The 18,047-nt window shown below is 34.7% G+C and overlaps 1 protein-coding gene across 2 annotated transcripts in view; it reads right to left on the bottom strand.

Moving 5' to 3' along the window:
- Positions 1-1,532: 1,532 nt before the first annotated feature.
- Positions 1,533-18,047, bottom strand: part of Swip-1 (EF-hand domain-containing protein D2 homolog Swip-1) — a 144,904-nt gene continuing 128,389 nt past the window's right edge. For both annotated transcript variants that reach the window (XM_090383934.1, XM_090383935.1), the window contains exons 2-4: positions 15,247-15,394; positions 6,603-6,737; positions 1,533-2,166 (exon numbers count right to left, since the gene is read on the bottom strand). In XM_090383934.1, coding sequence (XP_090240060.1) covers positions 2,020-2,166; positions 6,603-6,737; positions 15,247-15,394 — 430 coding nt within the window. In that variant the 3' untranslated portion in view covers positions 1,533-2,019. The remainder of the gene's footprint in view (positions 2,167-6,602; positions 6,738-15,246; positions 15,395-18,047) is intronic.

Below are 18,047 nucleotides of genomic sequence, written 5' to 3'. Positions count from 1 at the left end.
CTCATTTGTTCTTCGATCCAAGTAAGAAATATGCAGTATTCTCCTGTAACACATTTCAAATGCCTCAATTTTCTTCCTGTCAACTCTTTTCAGATTCCATCCTTCACATCCATAAGTGGCAACTGGAGAAATTAATGAATCAGTGATTCTCAGTTTCGTCTTTAGGGGCAGACCTTGATCTCTCCATAATTTTGTCAGATCAGTGACCAACATTTTAGCAATTTTCTGTTGTCTCTTTACATTGTTTAAGTAGTCAATATTTTTATTTATTCTTGACCCTAAGTAATCAAATTCACCAACTTCTTCAATTACCCCAATCACCATAATTTTAGTTTTACACATTTCAGAAACAATCCTTTTTTCTTACTTGCTTCATATACTCTCCTCAGAATTTCTTTAAAATGATCCATAGAATTGCAAATTAACACAGTATCATCTGAATAACACAGGTTGTTTATCTTCAGTCCAATTTTGATGCCAGTCTCTAAATCTTCCAAAGCTTCACACATGATATCTTCGCATAAAGATTAAAAAGGTGAGGTGACAAAATACAGCCCTACCTTACACTGTTACCTATTGTGAAAAAGTCAGTGTTTTCCTATGTTGGTTCTCACAGCTCCTTCCTGGTACAGTAGCTGAATTAGGAAACCTATATTAGTCAGTTTCTCATGTTGAACACAACCAAATGCTTTTGTATAATCTATGAAACACAAAACGAGTGGAACATTGAATTCTTTGCATTTTTCAATGATCAGTCATAGACTTAAGATCTGATCTGGTTCCTCTGCCACAATATGAGAGATACCAAAAGGTGAAGAACCCATAACTAATCTAAACCCATAATGTATTATGCCTTGAGCACTTAGTCTTCAAAATATTATCATAATCTTCACTATTTGGCATCTCTCATATCGTGGAATTAACTTTGCAACCGTGATATATGATGGCATGTCTGCATTACCAGGGGTACCTGCCTGCCCACCCACTGACACGTGAGCCAACAAGCTCTGAAACATGTCTGGGTGGTGGTGCCCATTGAGAATAAATAACAGTAGTCTCCTCTACTAGAGAAGTGTTATTTGTTTGGAGTAGTGCAATACCTGGTATCTCATTGTGAAGGTAGCCGCAATAAGATAAAATCTAAACGATGCCGTTACGCTATGTATGTAGTTAAACTATGGTGTATTTACACTGATATTAGATAGTTATATGCATATTATACCAAAACAGGTTGATTCTCCTTATTTGTTTTACCTTCCTCTCCATTAACTTCAAACTTGTCTTTACCATGCATTACATCACTTTTTTGAAACTTAACCTTACTCAAAATGCTACCACCCAATTACATTATTACACCAATCACTTATACTTGGTAATACAGACCACTGTGTAATCCATTGTTTAATCAATGAATAAATTATCAATTTAAATTTAATATAGCTTATGTTTATAGAAGTTCATTTTTTATTTTATTCAACTATGACTAAATATCTGAATTTCTGGAAAAAAAAAAATATACAGTTCAGAACAAATCTTGCACAATTTCCTTTTATTATTTTAATTACAGTTTAATTTCCTATTCTAAGGTACCTTGAAAAAACATACATTTGATTAAAAATTTGTTGACATTCATATAAATATAAAAATTTAAGAAATTGTAAAATTCTGCCGCAGTTGTGAATAAGAGGACTTTTGAATCAGCTTTGCTGCTAAACTTTCAGTAAGCATAATATCAAAGTATCAAATTGAGAGGAGGAGAGAGTTTAAAATTCAGAACATCACATGCATCTCATCATTTAAGAGACTAGGATGCATATATAACATTGCATTAAAAGACTAATCTAATCAACTCTGTACCTAAAAGCAATTAGAAAAGTTCAAACATTTAAACAGGTCCAACATCTAAAGTATATACTTCTTTTGTATACATTAACATTTTCATCTCCACTGACATTTTGGCTAGTATCACAAGGCAAAGTAGATGGAACAAGTTTAAAAACTGTACATGCATAGAGTTGTTCATGATGCAGCAGTTTGCTCAAAGAACCTTGCTTTCTCTTGGAAAGCACTTCGACGTTGCTTTCTTTCTTCTTCTAGCCTTTTTTTCTCTTCCTGTTCTGCTCTTATCTCTTCTTCAAATTTTATTCCTCTTCTCTGTTCTTCTATCTGAAATTTATATGAAGTATATTTAGAAATAGAAACTTTAGCTAGCATCATTATTATATCCATATTGTACTTCATTAACACATCTGCCAGTTAAACAAAAACTGAACCATGACTGATATTTTACGATAACTGATGCTGAAAAGCATCTATTGCTTCATTTGTTTCTTTAATGACACCAAGACGTGCTGAAAACTTGTTCACAAAAAATTTTAAATGATGCACTGCCAACTGATGAAGTTTATAGTAGCTCAGCATTTATAAGAACATCTTTCAGTAGGAACTTGTGCACTATGTAATCCCATGCAGCAATAAAGCACTTCTTCACTGAACAAAAAGAACAGAATCTTGTTTTAGACTTGCTAAAAGTCTAAAACAAGATTCTGATGGTAATAGAAGTAGTGCCCATGACTAAGTCAGAATTATCCTTTGGATTGTCTAGTTTGGTAATCTTCTTACAAAATGAAAGTGGAAGTTATAAAACTGTTGTTATTATAAATTTGTACATAACAATCTTCAACATATCTAGGAGTAATGAACCCAGTATACAGATGTGAGGTACATTGTATGGAAGAGCCATGTTTGAATTTTCAAACATTGATATAACATTTAAGAGGGAAAAAAAAAGTCTTCCAGAAGAAAGGAGCATGAACAGACATTCTACAAGAATAAGAATGACAGCTTTAGAATTATCAATGTGGCTGGTTTGTTTGGGATTATTTTCACTAAAAGTTTGCAATTCAGTTCTTTTTCTTGAGGAGTTTAATTTGTCTTTCAGAAATTTTGGATTGTGAACTGGGTTTGAACAAGAGTCAGTGCCACTCATTAGTGATCCCCTTGTACTCTTCAATTTAGTAACTCTGGAAAGTGCTCATATAGCTTTTCTCACCACTTCTTAACCACTATTTTACAAGTCTAGTTATGCATTTAACCAAACACAGCCACTGTGTACATACATGCTTCAAAATCTTTTTTACTTCAGTGATATGAATCAGTAGAAACTATTTAAATCTAAATCAACCTTTCCTTTTAGTACTTCTCTCTCTCTAGATAGTAGTAAATAACCACCAAATATTCATCCACTTCCACAGGAAGGCATGTAGTCCCTCTTCAACACACAAATTAATAAGATGGCAAAGATTGTATTACCACCACACACTGTCTCCTCTTTTAAAAACCTCACTGCTCAGATTTTTAGGCCTATTAAAACAAGAGCATATCAACACTACTACATGCCAGACTTCTTTTTTTAAGGAAGCCTGCATGTTTTGCTTTTGGGTTGTTAAGATACCCAATGTTGTAACCTTAAAATGTCAGCAAGCTGCTACCAATTTAATGATTTTTTTATTATCATTATTATTGCAAAAGTTCACCACACTAGGATATAGCTTAGAACCTCTTTGATCACCACCATCTATAAAAATCAAAAATTATCCATTTTTCACAGCCCTCGCTTTCTAATGCCTGTTATTGTTCTTCCACAATTTTTTTTTTTTTTTTCTCTTATTTTGCTATTGGGAAACATTTGGAACAATGCACCTGCATAATCAGCAACAATCCAGAGGAAGATTATATGCTATAAGATTGATTATTTGATAAAAGATTCAAATAAACATGTTGCACATAGAGCATCATATTATTTTGAAATGCTAAATCCATTGATTTTTGGATTTCCTTCCATGCACTGAATGATGTCCTTATGCTTATTTGTTTGAAAATGCCTGACTACAGCACGTTTCCCACTGCACGAAATTAAAGTCACATAGTACATGAGGCAAACATTTTTCCTTTTTTAGATTTTACAATATATGGAAAATATTGCATGCACACATGTCTTCTGAAGTCGTTACATCTTATTTCTGTAGCATCTTACTAAAAGATTAATTAGCTTCTCCACATGCTGAAATAGTCACACTTTACAGAAAAAGGCTAATATCCTATGTTTCTATTTTGTGTTATAAACTAGCACACTTGGCTAATTCATTAATAAGTAAGAATTCTATTTTAGTTTTGCTATTTTTATTTATTTATTTTTTGAGAAGAAAGAGAAATTATATTTTTTTGCAAAATGACAAACTATCTTATAACTGAGCCAGAGAAGGGGTAAAATAGAGCAAAAAAAAAAAAAAAAAAAAAACCTTGCTTATGTCATTAATCCACAGAACTGGTAGCTTTATGTTTGCACAACAGCAATGGCACCTTTTACAAGAGTAATCAGGTCTTTTCGATGTTGTTTGCAAGATGTAAACAATTTCAGTCCCCAATCTAATCTATCAGATTAGATTGGGGGCTGAAAATTAGACTGGGGCCTCCAATCCCCAATCTAATCTATCAGATGAGATCAGATTAATAGTGAAACGCTAGGAAAATGCATACAATTTAAGTAGAGTTAAATTATGCAGATTTGGTAGTGAATCAGTTAGATTTCCCTCCTACCATCTGTAAAGGGATAAATATCCCTTTACAGATGGGTCTTTTACTTTCAGTGTAATCAAAGAGTGCAGCGATTTTTCTATACATTAGAAAAAACTTTCTATTTTAATTAAGTTAAGGAAAAACAACAGTGAATTACATAGTACCATACTAAGAACAGGTTTGGGAAACTCAGTTATCATTATCAAACAAAAACACGGCTGGAAACTTGACTTAAATCTGGAGGTCAGTAACTAAGCAGGAAGAAAATTTTTTGGCTAAAACAGGAAAAATAGTAAGTGCTTTTTCATTAAAAAAAAAAGAAAAAAAAGCAGAATTTCTTCACAAAAAAAAATGAAATTTTTTTTTTTTTGGGAAAATTAGGTTTTTAAAATTCACACCGCACTAGAAATTAAATTTCACTGATAATATAAAATTAATATATAAAGTCACATTGGCCAGTATGTATTAGTAAACAATCCAATATGATAATTTCAGATATTAGCGTACCTAGAATTTCTATCTGGATTTCTTGTTAGACATCAACTTATCACTGCTTCAAAAAAAGAGAATGTTTTGCAGTCTTTGTCCTCTTCAGAAATGTTGAGTCAAAGTTTGATTTACAACAAATCACACTACTGTTAAGAACATTTCCAGAGCTTTGCCAGAAAGAGATGATCTTATCAGTTTTTCTGTGAATATCCTCACACTGAATGCCACTACGAAGAATTGTTAAAATGAAAACATGACCTTTAGCTTCATTGTGTACCTGTAAATTAATTCTTTCTCCTTTCATAATAGTGTCTCAGACTGAAAGGTAGGTTCTCACACTAAAACAGACTGGATACTACAAAATGTTGCTTTATCTTCAATGATACTTAGAAATACTGGATTTTTTTTTTTTTTTTTTCAAAATTAATTTTTTTCAGCTTGCTTCTAAAAACTTGCTCACCAAATAGCACTACTGGATGAGGATGATTAGGTCTCCAAATACAATCATATTTAAGTTAAAGTTAAATAATAATTAACACTTCTGAAAACTCAGTTCGCTTCACTGGATTGTATTAGCACACAACTCACCTTGACTGCACAGCATTGGTAGACTGTTGTTTTTTTTTTTTTATGTATGTATTAAAAAAAAAAAAAAAAAAAAAAAAACACACATGTGGTGTACTACTGATCAATTCATCCATAAACTTATTTTGATGTTATACTTAATTACTGGCTATGCCCAACACTCATTGGTCTTTTATAATTGTAAGTGACAAGAAGTTGGCCTTTACTAATATATTGACAGGGAAGGGGGTAGTGGTTTTGCTCACTCTTTCTATCTACTGACAACATGAGTTATAAGGAGTTTTCATCCATATATTTATTTCCTTGAAAATATATCTTTAATGATATTAGGTTTTATAAAATTTAATCTTGATTGCTTTCTAAAGTGAGAGAGTATTAATCCCTGAGCCGCATCATATGCATTGTATTGGAAAAACCTGCAGAATTTTTTTTTAATAGGTAACTGAAAAATTATGAATTATTCTCAGCAGATGTTTATTACAGTCTTATTTGCTAATAAAAATAAGAGTAAATTCAGTTTAACTTAGCTTTACTATTTTTCTATGAAAATAAAAAATATAAAAACTTTCAATGCGCTGAAGAAAGGGTCAAAATTGAATCAAAAAAGATATTTTCTATCATAAATTATGACAGTTAGCACTTATGTAAAAATAATGGCTTTGAGCACTGAATTTGAAGTATTAGCCATAACTTTATATAGTAAGATTGTGGCTAATACTTCACAGCTAATCACTGTTTTCATTAATTGGTTTATAAAATTTTCAGACAAAAAGTGAAAGCCATCCATGTGTAAAGAGTATAAAGTGTTCTGATGTAAGCAGAGTTATCAGTGCTTAAAATTACATGCATTGGTATTAAAGCTTATATTACAAATTTTTCTTTTGCACCTCTTAAAATAAGGAATTTATGCTTTAAAAAAAAATCACTATGAAACAAGGAAGAATAGAAACCTTTGCTTCAAAGAAATCTTTTGCTCCTCCAACTCCAGTCTTATCAACATCTATTTCTGTCAGTGATGCCAGCTGTTGCAAACCACTGTTTGCTTCCAGTTCTCCTGCTTGTGCCTTTCGAAATATAAGTAGAAACTAAAAAGAAATATGTTATTTAACAGCAAGTCATACAAGAACTGAACTATCACAGCTAAAAATCCAGAGAAACTAATAGCTATATACATTATCCTGAAAATTATGACACCTCTGATTACAGGTAATTGTGTGTATCCAAATATTTTCATTATAAAAGTGACCAGTGATTAAACTGGAAGGAATTCATTTCAAACACACATACTGAACAATGAACACAGAGCTAATTGGGGGAGGGGGGAACAAGTGAACCTCATCCGTGGGAAAATAATGTGCATGCTATTGCTCAAGAATTAATCTGAAGTTAAACAATTGTGCTAAAAATGGAAGTGCAGGGGTGACACAGCCCAAGAAATGACCACAGGCATAAAAGATTGACTGAGAGGGTCAGCTATGCCTTGAGACAGCTGGTTACCACATCTCACTATCAGGTACCTAGCAAATCTGCATTTGGAGCTGTAAGCAACCAGAGGCAAACCTACAAGTGTTTCTATGACAGAGCTACATACCATGAAAATTCATTGAAGAGATGCAGCCCACAAGTCTTTGATAACAAAAACAAGTGTATACCACTGATAGGCAGGGTACAAGACATGCATAACCCAGACTGTAAATCAATAGAACTTAGTCCTGGGGAGCAATGAATAACTTCCTTCCGTGATGGGGGATGCTTGCTACCTAAGTGTGTTGTCCCCAGCTGTGAAACTAAGAAAAGGTGTGCAGACATCAGACAGTCTACAGCACAAGAAACATCCCAGGCTTGGACGTTAATAGTTTACGGTTGTTTCTTATGGTATTAGCTTTTTTACAGTTGTTTCTTATGCTATGCGTCCTCTCTAATAATTTGTTCTGACAATCACTCTGGCAATTTTCACACATTTGGCCTACAACCATCCTTTTTTCGATTTAAAGTGACATCCCCTATATGTGTGTTGTCCAAGCAAGAGTTAGGATTCCATCTTCATTTAATTTACTCAATTCATTTAAGGCCTTAAACACTTCAATCAGGTCTCCTAACGGTGCCTAGTTTTCAAAAATTTTGCAATTTGCAGGACTAAACTATAGTAACAGTACCTTTTCTACCAACTGATCTTGCTGTTCTTCTCTGAATCTGTTCCAAAAAGATCCACGTCATTACTAAAATGTAGTTTCCAGACCTGTATGCGGGAGTAAAGATGCAACCTAGCCATTCATCTGTCTAGTGACAACCAGACAGATGAACTGTGAGCATGATGGAATGGACCTGGTCAACAATTAACAGGTTAATCACTGCAATGTACTCCATTTCAGTTGTATTCACTTTTTCTTATATTGAATTTTTGTTCTTTTTCTTTAACAGAAGGGAAAAGTAAATATAGTTATCTCCTTAAAAATAGTGACTGTTCCCCTTGTATTGGTGATTGTCTCCTTGTATAAGGCAATGGTCAGGCCACACCTTGAGTACTGTGCACAGGTCTGGAGGCCTCATTTTAGAAAATGATGTAGAGCTGCTGGAGCAAGTACAGAGAAGGGCAACGAGATTGGTGAGGGGAACAAAGGGTTGGTGTTACCAAGAAAGGCTTAAGTTCTGCAAATTGCAGTTTCTGGAGACTAGGCGCTTGCGGGGTGATCTAATTGAGGTGTATAAAGCCTTGAATAGATTGAGCAAGCTCCGACGCTAATGGGATTCTTCCTCTTGCTCAGATTACTCACCTGAGGGGGCATAAATTCAAATTGAGAAGACAATTTAGATGTGTTTGAGGAAATTTGCCATTAGCCAGCAGGTGGTTGATAGTTGGAACAAACTTCAATCTGTTGTAGTGGAGGTCGGCAACTTAATTAAGTTCAAGGCAGAACTAGACAAACATTTGGAGTGAATGGATGGGCGAAATGGAAAGGTTTTTTTTTTTTTTTTTTTTTTTTGGCTGATGCATCATTATGCCCTACTAATGCATTAGGAAGATAACTTCTCTAAAAATTTAATAAAGTTCTTTAGTTTTACATTCTCTAAACTTAGCTGTTAAATTTAATTACAACTGTACAAAATTGATTAATCTTATCTCATATACATTTAAGTCTCTTTTCTCTCTGAAGACTATATTTAATCTACTAGTTTATTTTTTTTCCATACAATTTGTATAGAAAAAATAATTTCCAGATTTCTATCTTTCTGATTTCAATGATATTTGGTATGGCTTGACAAATATTTTTAAAAAGCCCAAATATAAAATTTCATGAAAATCCATCCATTGGGAGTGATATTGATAAAGATGGGCATGGCAAAGACAATAGGCATGTGTGCATATATGTATATACACACACACAAGCACACCTAAAAATTAATGTGAGGTCTACCAACTTGGTTTTTCAGCCTAACATTTTTTTTTTTTTTTTTGTAAGATGTACTTTGTGTATCACAAGGCATGACTACAAAAAATGTCAGGTCTGGATATTAGATGCATATCATGTCTCATACCACTTGTTTACACTAATACTATTTATTTCTTCAGTTGATGAGTTTGTAAAGTTTCTTGATATAATATAAAGAGGAATTACATTATGAGATAATATTTTAAGGCCACCTACTTGAAGCATCTATGGCCAGCAAGAGCCATAAATAGGGTCTCAGAGTACACACCAATAAACAGCAAGTGAAATGTTTTGTTTGACAAGTTTCTGTTAGAAGCATAATTAAAAAAAACAAAAAAAACAGTAGAAACATACATGAACAAAGGTTTTTACAAGAACTTTGACTGAAATAACACATTCTAATTTAAAAATTTTTAATGTAAAATTTTATATAAATACAACCATAATAAAATTTTCTGTTTATGCTTTGCCACACCCACCCAACATTAAAGTTTACAACTAGTAAACAAGAATTTGACAAGAACATTATCATTAATTTAATTGTATTTAGTGATCATGCAGGCTTGAACCATAGTCAACTCAAACATATGTATCAGTGCACTCCTGCACTTAAAGTTTTAAATTTTTGTTACACAAGTGCTTCTTATGAAAGGCACCTCTGTAGCCAGGTGGGGAGGAGCAGCAGTGCGTAGCACACGCTTCTTGATCAGACCGGGGTTCGAGCCCGTGACCACCAAATACGGAGGATGCGGAAAGGTCAGGGAATGACCACCGCATATCTCTGGAGCAATATGGCCTTAGTTGCTAATGCTCCCAAAAAAAAAAAAAAAAAAACCAAACCAAAAAATAGCTTCTTATGAATTTTAAATATCAATTTATTATACCAGTCTATTTTTCTAACCTATCATGTGGTTCTCCCTCTACAATACAATAAAGTAAACAAAGTGTGTTCAATAAAGCAGCCTAATTATCTGTTAGATATTTTCACATAACTGTAGGGTAAAATCTTATTTAGATTCCTCAGATTTTTAACTTAAAATGGCTGTATGATTCAATGTACATTGCAAACCACAAGCCTCTCACAGGACTCAAACAAATGTAACAAGTATATAGGTCTCAAGGCCTACTGAACCAAAAAGGCTGAGACCACTGTCACTGCAATTAAAATGCAAGTAGGTTATGGCTTTCTGACATTGCTTGACTGGCAGCAGAGAAGCTAATGTATGCCACAAAAATACCCCCACCACCGACCAACAGTATTAACAATGACCACAACAATTCTTGCTGTTATTGTCATACCCTGGTGCTACTATCAGCATAGGGACAACTGGAGTCTGCCATGCCAAGCAACTTTTTTCCACCCCTCAGATAGCCAGTTCATGTTCCTATGCCCATTATACCCTTGGATGCTTGTTTTTAGCCAACAGGAGCAAAACACAGTAAGGTCATCTGTTGTTATGTTGGGCCATCCATAGCAGGGTCCAAAGCACCTTGCGTTCCAATATATCAATCTGCATACCACAATTGTATCACACTGTCACCTCTGGACAAGCCACCCTATGTCCAGAGGTGACCTGTTAGTGTGAGAAGCTGACAGATGTAGACTAGCAGGATGTTCTCACATAGTCAGACCATTTTCAATATATTCTAGATATCATTGTGAAAGACGATACTAGCAAGGTGCACTATCGAGGATACCTGCAATGGAAGTCAAGTGTTATCATAGTGTAATCAAAGTCACTTAGATAGTGCTGTTAGTCCATGTTTCATTGACTTGCATGTGAACAAATACAATCTCTCTAATTACTTGCTTTATACAGTCTGATATGGACAAATGGTACTGTCTCTGGTAAAGCAGTTGATTCCTTGTGTTTACAGAGTTGTTTGATTTGAATACATAGCATAAATTTTTTATGCATTTAATGTGATTACTGTATGCATGATAACCATAATAATCGGTGTGATATTATTATTATTAGCAATATGGTGCAAGGAAGCCTGAGGCTTATGCTGCACCGACCAAAAAAAAAAAAAATTTCCGAGTTACCCTGAGAGAGAGAGAGAGAAAGAAGTAGAAAGGAATCACCAAGAAAGAGAAGACTGATATACAGCTGAGGACCATGGGTGTGCCAAGCCCATACTCACCAGATGGGATCCCCTGGGATTGATTATAACATTAAAGAAATTTTGTAAAAGCAAATTGATATACCTACCTTTGTTGTTTTTATCTGATTGCACATTGATAATTGAAGAGAAATAAAATATGAATTTTATTTTTGTACGTACAATAGACTTTCAGAATAACAGCACCTTCAGGGATTCAAGTTGCTGTTATTTCGATTTTCTAGAAAGTTTTATTTTTAATATATTTAATGCAGAAATAATGAGGCTATATATGTAAGAAATAGAGAGATTCATTTTAGGAGCCATGGTGAGAGGTTTTTAATTTAAAATAAATATAAAACAGCAGTATAATCCGTGATATCAGTACAAAATTCATTTTAAAAATGGGGAATGTAAATAAATTCGGTAATCACATGGCTTGCTGCTTTGTCTTTTCAGCGCTGCAAGACATTTGCGCCGTAGGTAAACATCTGATCTCAATATGCCATTAGCTTGAATGTTCCATTATTTGGGGTGCTGCTATTTCAACAGTCTATTTTTGTGTGTGTGTGTGTATATATATATATATATATATAGTAAAATATCATTACAATTAACTTCATGGGGGTACACACAAATCATTTCATTATAATGAATATCATTGAAAATTATTTCAAAAGAAAACCATGATTTGTTCAAATAAAGGCTGTGTTTTGTTACACTCACCAGATGTGAGCCTCCAGGGGCTCACATCTGGTGAGTGTGGGCTTGAAAAACCCAGGGTTCTGAGCTGGTTATCATCATTCTTCTCTTTCTTGCCGATTCCCTTCTACTTCTCCCTCTCTCCCTCTGTGTGTGTGTGTGTGTGTGTGTGTGTAACACAGGAATTTTTTTTTTTTTTTGGCTGGTGCAGCATAAGCCTCAGGCTTCCTTGCACCATATGGCTAATAATAATAATACCGGCAAAGTATTTGAGCAATATGGACGAAAGGTCCATATCACTCAAAGAAGATTTAGAAGTTCGATTGGCCTTCCTCCCTAAAATCCACTTGCACACACACCTTGATGGTAAGCCCTGTTACATCACTTTGGTGGCATCGAACATGCAGAGTACTTCTCTTCAAGATGCCTGGGTTAGCGTGAAGAAGAAAAAAACCAAACCTTCCAGCACATGACAAAACAAATGGCTCTGTCCCTCCTGGCTTTCACTCCCTCCACCTCTTACAGCAGCGAGAGGATCATAGTGGAAGCAGAGGGTACTAAGAATCCCTGGGTATGACCAGGCTGCCGTGCATGGAAACTGAACTTGGCCTGTTACAATGTAAGATGGCTCATTGGTGATGATAGAATATTAGAGCTGGAAAAGGAATTATAAAATGTGAATTGGAATATCATCGGCTTGGCTAAAACAAGAACAAGAAATGAATCACTTATCAGTTTATCAAGTGGAAATCTGTTGTACACCAATGGAAACAGTGAAAAGAGTGAAGGTGGAGTTGGCTTTCTGGTCCATAAAAATATAAAAACAACATTTTGGAATTCAAAAGTATATCACCAAGGGTGTCAAGATTACTACTCAGGATTTCTAAGAGGTACAAACTAAAGATTATGATATATACACCAACATAGTCATGATTAAGATTAAGAGGTTGAAGAAATGTACACTGAAATTGAGACCTCTAGAAAAACAGAAAACTCACTACGCCATCATTATGGGGGACTTCAATGCTGAGATTGGAAAGAGACAAGACAAAACAGCACAGAAAGGGAAACTATAGGAAATTTTGGAATTGGCGAAAGACTTGTGGAATTTGTAGAATATCGAGGAATGTCAGTAATGAACACTTTTTTCAAGAAAAGGATGAACAGAAAGTGGACATGGAAAAGCCCAAATGTATTAGCAACTAATGAAATTGACTTCATCCTCACTAATAGAAGATATATTGTGAATGATGTTACTGTCCTGAACAAGATAAATGTTGGAAGTGATCACAGAATGGTAAGATGTACACTTGATATAGATGTAAGAAAAGAAAGGAAAGGAAAAAACTGACTCAAGTAAATAATACAAAGGTCTTTCAGATAACAGAAGAGGAGAAAAAGAACTATGAACTAAAACTTAAGAACAAGTTTGAGCTTCTGCAGACCTTTCGGGACCGAGATATCAACAAGGAATACAACTTTCTGAAAGTGATAGAGCCCAAGAAACCTATAGATAAAAACAAATCCAAATAAGAAAAAATTTGTCAAGAAACACTTGTCATGATAAACCGAAGACGGAACACGAAGAGCAAGATAAACACTGACAAGGTCAAAATTCAGTATACCAAGTTATGCAAAACCATTAGAAAGAGACTCAGAGGACATAAGAAGATTTAACACAAGGAAAGTAGAACAAGCATTAAGGGAAAACAAAGGACTTAAAAGCAATCATGAGCAATAATACAGAAAGACAAATGATACTGAATCTGAAGAGTAGTGATGGTGTACTTATAGAAAGCAGAAAAGGCATAATTCAAATAGCAGAAGACAAAATTATATAAGGAGCAAGGGAATGATGCCAGCAATGGGGAAGACAGATCACAAATTCGCAGCACATACGACATGCCCGATATCCTTCCTGATGAGGAAGGAAATGAAGAATCAGAAAGTCCTGGGTGAAGATGAAGTTACTGTAGAGAGTTTAAAATTGGGAGGAAGAGAAGTGACACAGAAACTGGCAAGACTCTTCACAAAATACATTAGGAAAGGCACGACACCAAGGAATGGAATAATGCAATCATAATTTTGCTGCATAAGAAAGGAGATAAATCAGAAATTGGAAATTATAGACCAATTAGCTTGTCCCACATCTACAAGTTGTTCACAAGAGTCATTACTAACAGATTAGAAAGAATACTTGATGAGAATCAACAGAAAGAGCAAGCTGGCTTTAGGACAGGATTCTCAACTATGGATCACCTTCACGTAATATCACAGCTAATTAGAAAGCAAAATGAATATAAAACACCATTATGCCTGGCATTTGTGGATTATGAAAGGCATTTGACTCCATACAGCATAAGGCACTGGAAAGACAAGGCATAGACATCCCATGCATTAAGATTTTGAAGAAAATATGAGACTGCTACTTCCTTTATTAGACTAGACAAAGACAGTAGCAAATTTAAAATTGAGAAGGGAGTTCGACAAGGAGACACTATCTTTTAAGTTGTTTACTGCTGCCCTTGAGGAAGCTTTTAGAAGATTGGACTGGTCACAGAAAGGATTCAATGTGAATAGAGAGTACGGAACCATTTACGATTTGCAGATGATATTGTGATCATACGTCACAATCCTCCAGAATTGGATGAAAATTTTAATCAGCTTTGCAGTTAGTAATGATTTCGGACTAAAGATGAATATGGTAAAAACCAAATTAAATGATGAACAAGTATGCCACAGGAAAGGGATATAATCGTTGAAGGAGCAGAAATTGAACAGGTGGATTCATATACTTACCTTGGACAAGTCATCAGCTGTAATAATGATAAATGGCTGGAAGTCAAGAGAAGAATAAATTTCAGATGGATAGCATTCAGTAAATATAGTCACATACCAAGGAGCAATATGCCAGTTTGTCTGAAATGTAAAATAATGAACCAATGTATACTTCCCACCATGACTTATGGAAGTGAAACTTGGGCACTCACCAAAAGAATGGAAGATAAGCTGAAAATTACAGAGCGAAGAATGGAACAAATTATATTAGGAATCAGTTACTGTTAGAAATAAAGGACATTCTTATCGAAACTAAAGAATTGAAAATGGACTTTGGCATGACACACAGCTCGAAGACATGATGACAGATGGAATAAGAAAATTACATAATTGTACCAAGAGGAGCTAAAAAAAAAAAAAACACACCTGGAACACAACAAACAAAACGGACAGGCAAAATTCACGAGTTCATGGGTAGCCATTGCACAAAACAGAAGGAGAGGCCTTCATCCTGCAGTGGATTAAAAATGGTTGATCATGATATACTTTAATAATTACAAAAATGAAAAAGATTTTCTACCTCTCTAAAACTGATTTTGCTGTCACCATCTTCATCCACTTCTTTAATCATTTCTTTAAGAGTCAGATGAGTTTGTGGAGCTCCTAAAATTTCCATCATTCTTTTTAATTCTTCTGAATCAATATAATTGTCTCTTCCTACATCAAACCTGTATTAAATAATAAAAAAATAAAAAATTATCTTTTCATGACTGTAATATTAGCATACACACAAATCAACTGTTCTCACACACACCATTCTTGTTTACTCATGAAAATTATATGTTGTTAAATAAAAATGTATTCATTTTATTATTTGCTTGAATTAGAGAAAATTTTAAATTAAGTTACTCATTTTTGGCTATTTGGTTACATCATAAAAGTAATCATCATGACTTTTATGCTATGTTGTTATTTGGTTTTTAGGAGCATTAGCAACTAAGGCCATATTGCTCCGGGGATCATTCCCTGACCTTTCTGCATCCTCTGTATTTGGTGGTCACAGGCTCTAAACCCCGGTCTAATCAAGAACTGTGTGCTACGCACTGCTGCTCCTGCCCACCTGACTATTTTATGCTATGACCATATTTCAATTATGAAGTTGTGAAAATCTAGTGGAAACCCCATCTATAATGAACTCTAAGATGGTTAATAAAAAAAAAAAAAAAAAAAAAACAACTTTGTTCTGTCTGTGAATTGACCACAAAAGCAGCTTCAACAAAAGACAAAAGAGATGAATTGCTGTTTAGCATTATACATTGCCTGGCAAATTTATTACACTACCACTGCCCTTATATTCTGTCATAGAATTAAGGATATTGGACCATTCATGTAACAAAACTGCCCTCAGTTCTTGGAGTGGCATGGGCAGAAGACTGTTGACAAACCCACATTTCCAGTTCATTCCACATATGCTTAATGGCATCAAGATTTGGGATTGAGTTGGCTACAGCAATGCTTGTAATTTTCCTCAAACAACTCTTTCAAACACTTACCACAGTAGGTGGTTGCACAGGCATCTTCAAAGTATCCATGTTCGTAGGGGTAAACATGCAACATTGCTAGCTGGTATATCTAATCCATAAAAATGTTCAGATATGCTCTAGCATTTACTGTGCCCTCCAGTGGGATCAAAGTCAAAAGATATGCCACAAAAACATGATTCACACCACTACTGGTAGTTTGTACCATTGGTACAGAACAGGCTAGTTCTAGTGGCTTTCTCCATATGTGCACCCTTCCATCAGTGCTCAAAAGTAAATTTGGACTCAGGCCACATGACTTGGCTCCAGTCCCTCTGCATCCATTCTTTGCATTTCTACTACTAAAAGTCATACTTTCTGATGTTTGAAGATATAGCTTTCCGTGACAGTCTCCTACTTCCATAGTGGGGTCTTCTTATTGTATGGATACTTATACCTCAAGATGCTCCTGCATTAAATAAAGAGGTTAATTTTTGTCATTTTCTGATGATTACACTTGATAATTACTCCAGATGTCATGTGCCTTGTTCCACTGCCCTATATTTTTGGCCAAACACTTGGAAAACATCTGTTCAGTGTTTTCCAGGTGTTTTTCAATTCATTACAGACTAATAACACCAGACTTTGAACATTTAGCAAGTGAAACCATCTTCTCTGCTACATCACCTAAATGCGTGCTGAAAATTGTGCCTCTTTAGAAGTTTTGAAATCCTGTCTGTACCCTATTGCAGATGAACTTGGGCACTAAAAAATTTCCCTTTATACTCTGGCCAGTTGAGATCAGACGATTTTACAATTTCACTAACTTTTATTGCAGCCAATTCACTAGCACACACATTTAAAAAAGCTATCATATACATTTTGTGGCCTGACCTCTCAGGCCACAAAATGTATATGATAGTTCATTCCACATTCTCAGTGCAAAGTTGTCTGTGTATATTTCTCCAGGTTCACAGCCTAGTCTGGTTGCACAGACTTATAGTTCTTTCTTTCACACACCATTTGACCTCTTTGATATATACCAAACCTGCATGGTCTCACAGTCACAGAGGGCCTTTTTCCTGGCATTTTCATAACTTTCAAGTTACCATTTGTATCATATTTAATGCTCTGTGGCTAGAGCACATGCCTCTGCTTATGATTGCCCTATTTTACTGCTCAATAGAATCTATTGCTCTAAAATTTTAGAACTACATTGAAAACTAAGAAAGGTTAAACCTATTCAGATGATTGTACCATATTTGATTAGAAATGTGTGGTCCTATTGTAGTCAGCACTTTTATAACTGCCTAATTGCATTGTTATAGACCTTAATTTTACTTATCATGTTATATTGCATAAAATACCAAAAATTTTATTTAAATCTTTATGCAATTACACTTTTAATAAAAATGTGCACCTTAACTTCAGACAGAAGTGCATAATTAGAGTACAGTGACCAGGTTTTTTGGGATGAAAAAGGGGACAAAACATATTTTGAAGGAAAAAAAAAAAAAAAAAAAATTCACATCTCCAGAACCCAGGGCGATGTAATTTTTATCTCCCTGGCTTTTCTGGGCTGCCCTAATATTAGCATAGCTAATATTAGGGCAGCCCAGAAAAGCCAGGCTACCCTAATATTAGCATAGCTAATATTAGGGTAGCCTATGCTAATATTAGGGCTATTTCTTACCTCCCAGTACCTAGCCCTTATGCAACAGGTAGTCACTCAGCTGTAAACATTTAAATCCAAGAAAAAATCAAATCAATATAGCAAAGTGAATGATGGTGACAGTGCAAGTGGTATAATGCTTAAGCTGGAATGAATGTAATTTGGAAATAGTAATTCTGGACTCTATAG

The sequence above is a fragment of the Mastigoproctus giganteus genome, chromosome 10, assembly GCF_048544385.1.
Source record: "Mastigoproctus giganteus isolate SK-2022 chromosome 10, ASM4854438v1, whole genome shotgun sequence".
NCBI classification, from domain to species: domain Eukaryota; kingdom Metazoa; phylum Arthropoda; class Arachnida; order Uropygi; family Thelyphonidae; genus Mastigoproctus; species Mastigoproctus giganteus.
This window is presented reverse-complemented; position numbering and strand designations above follow the sequence as displayed.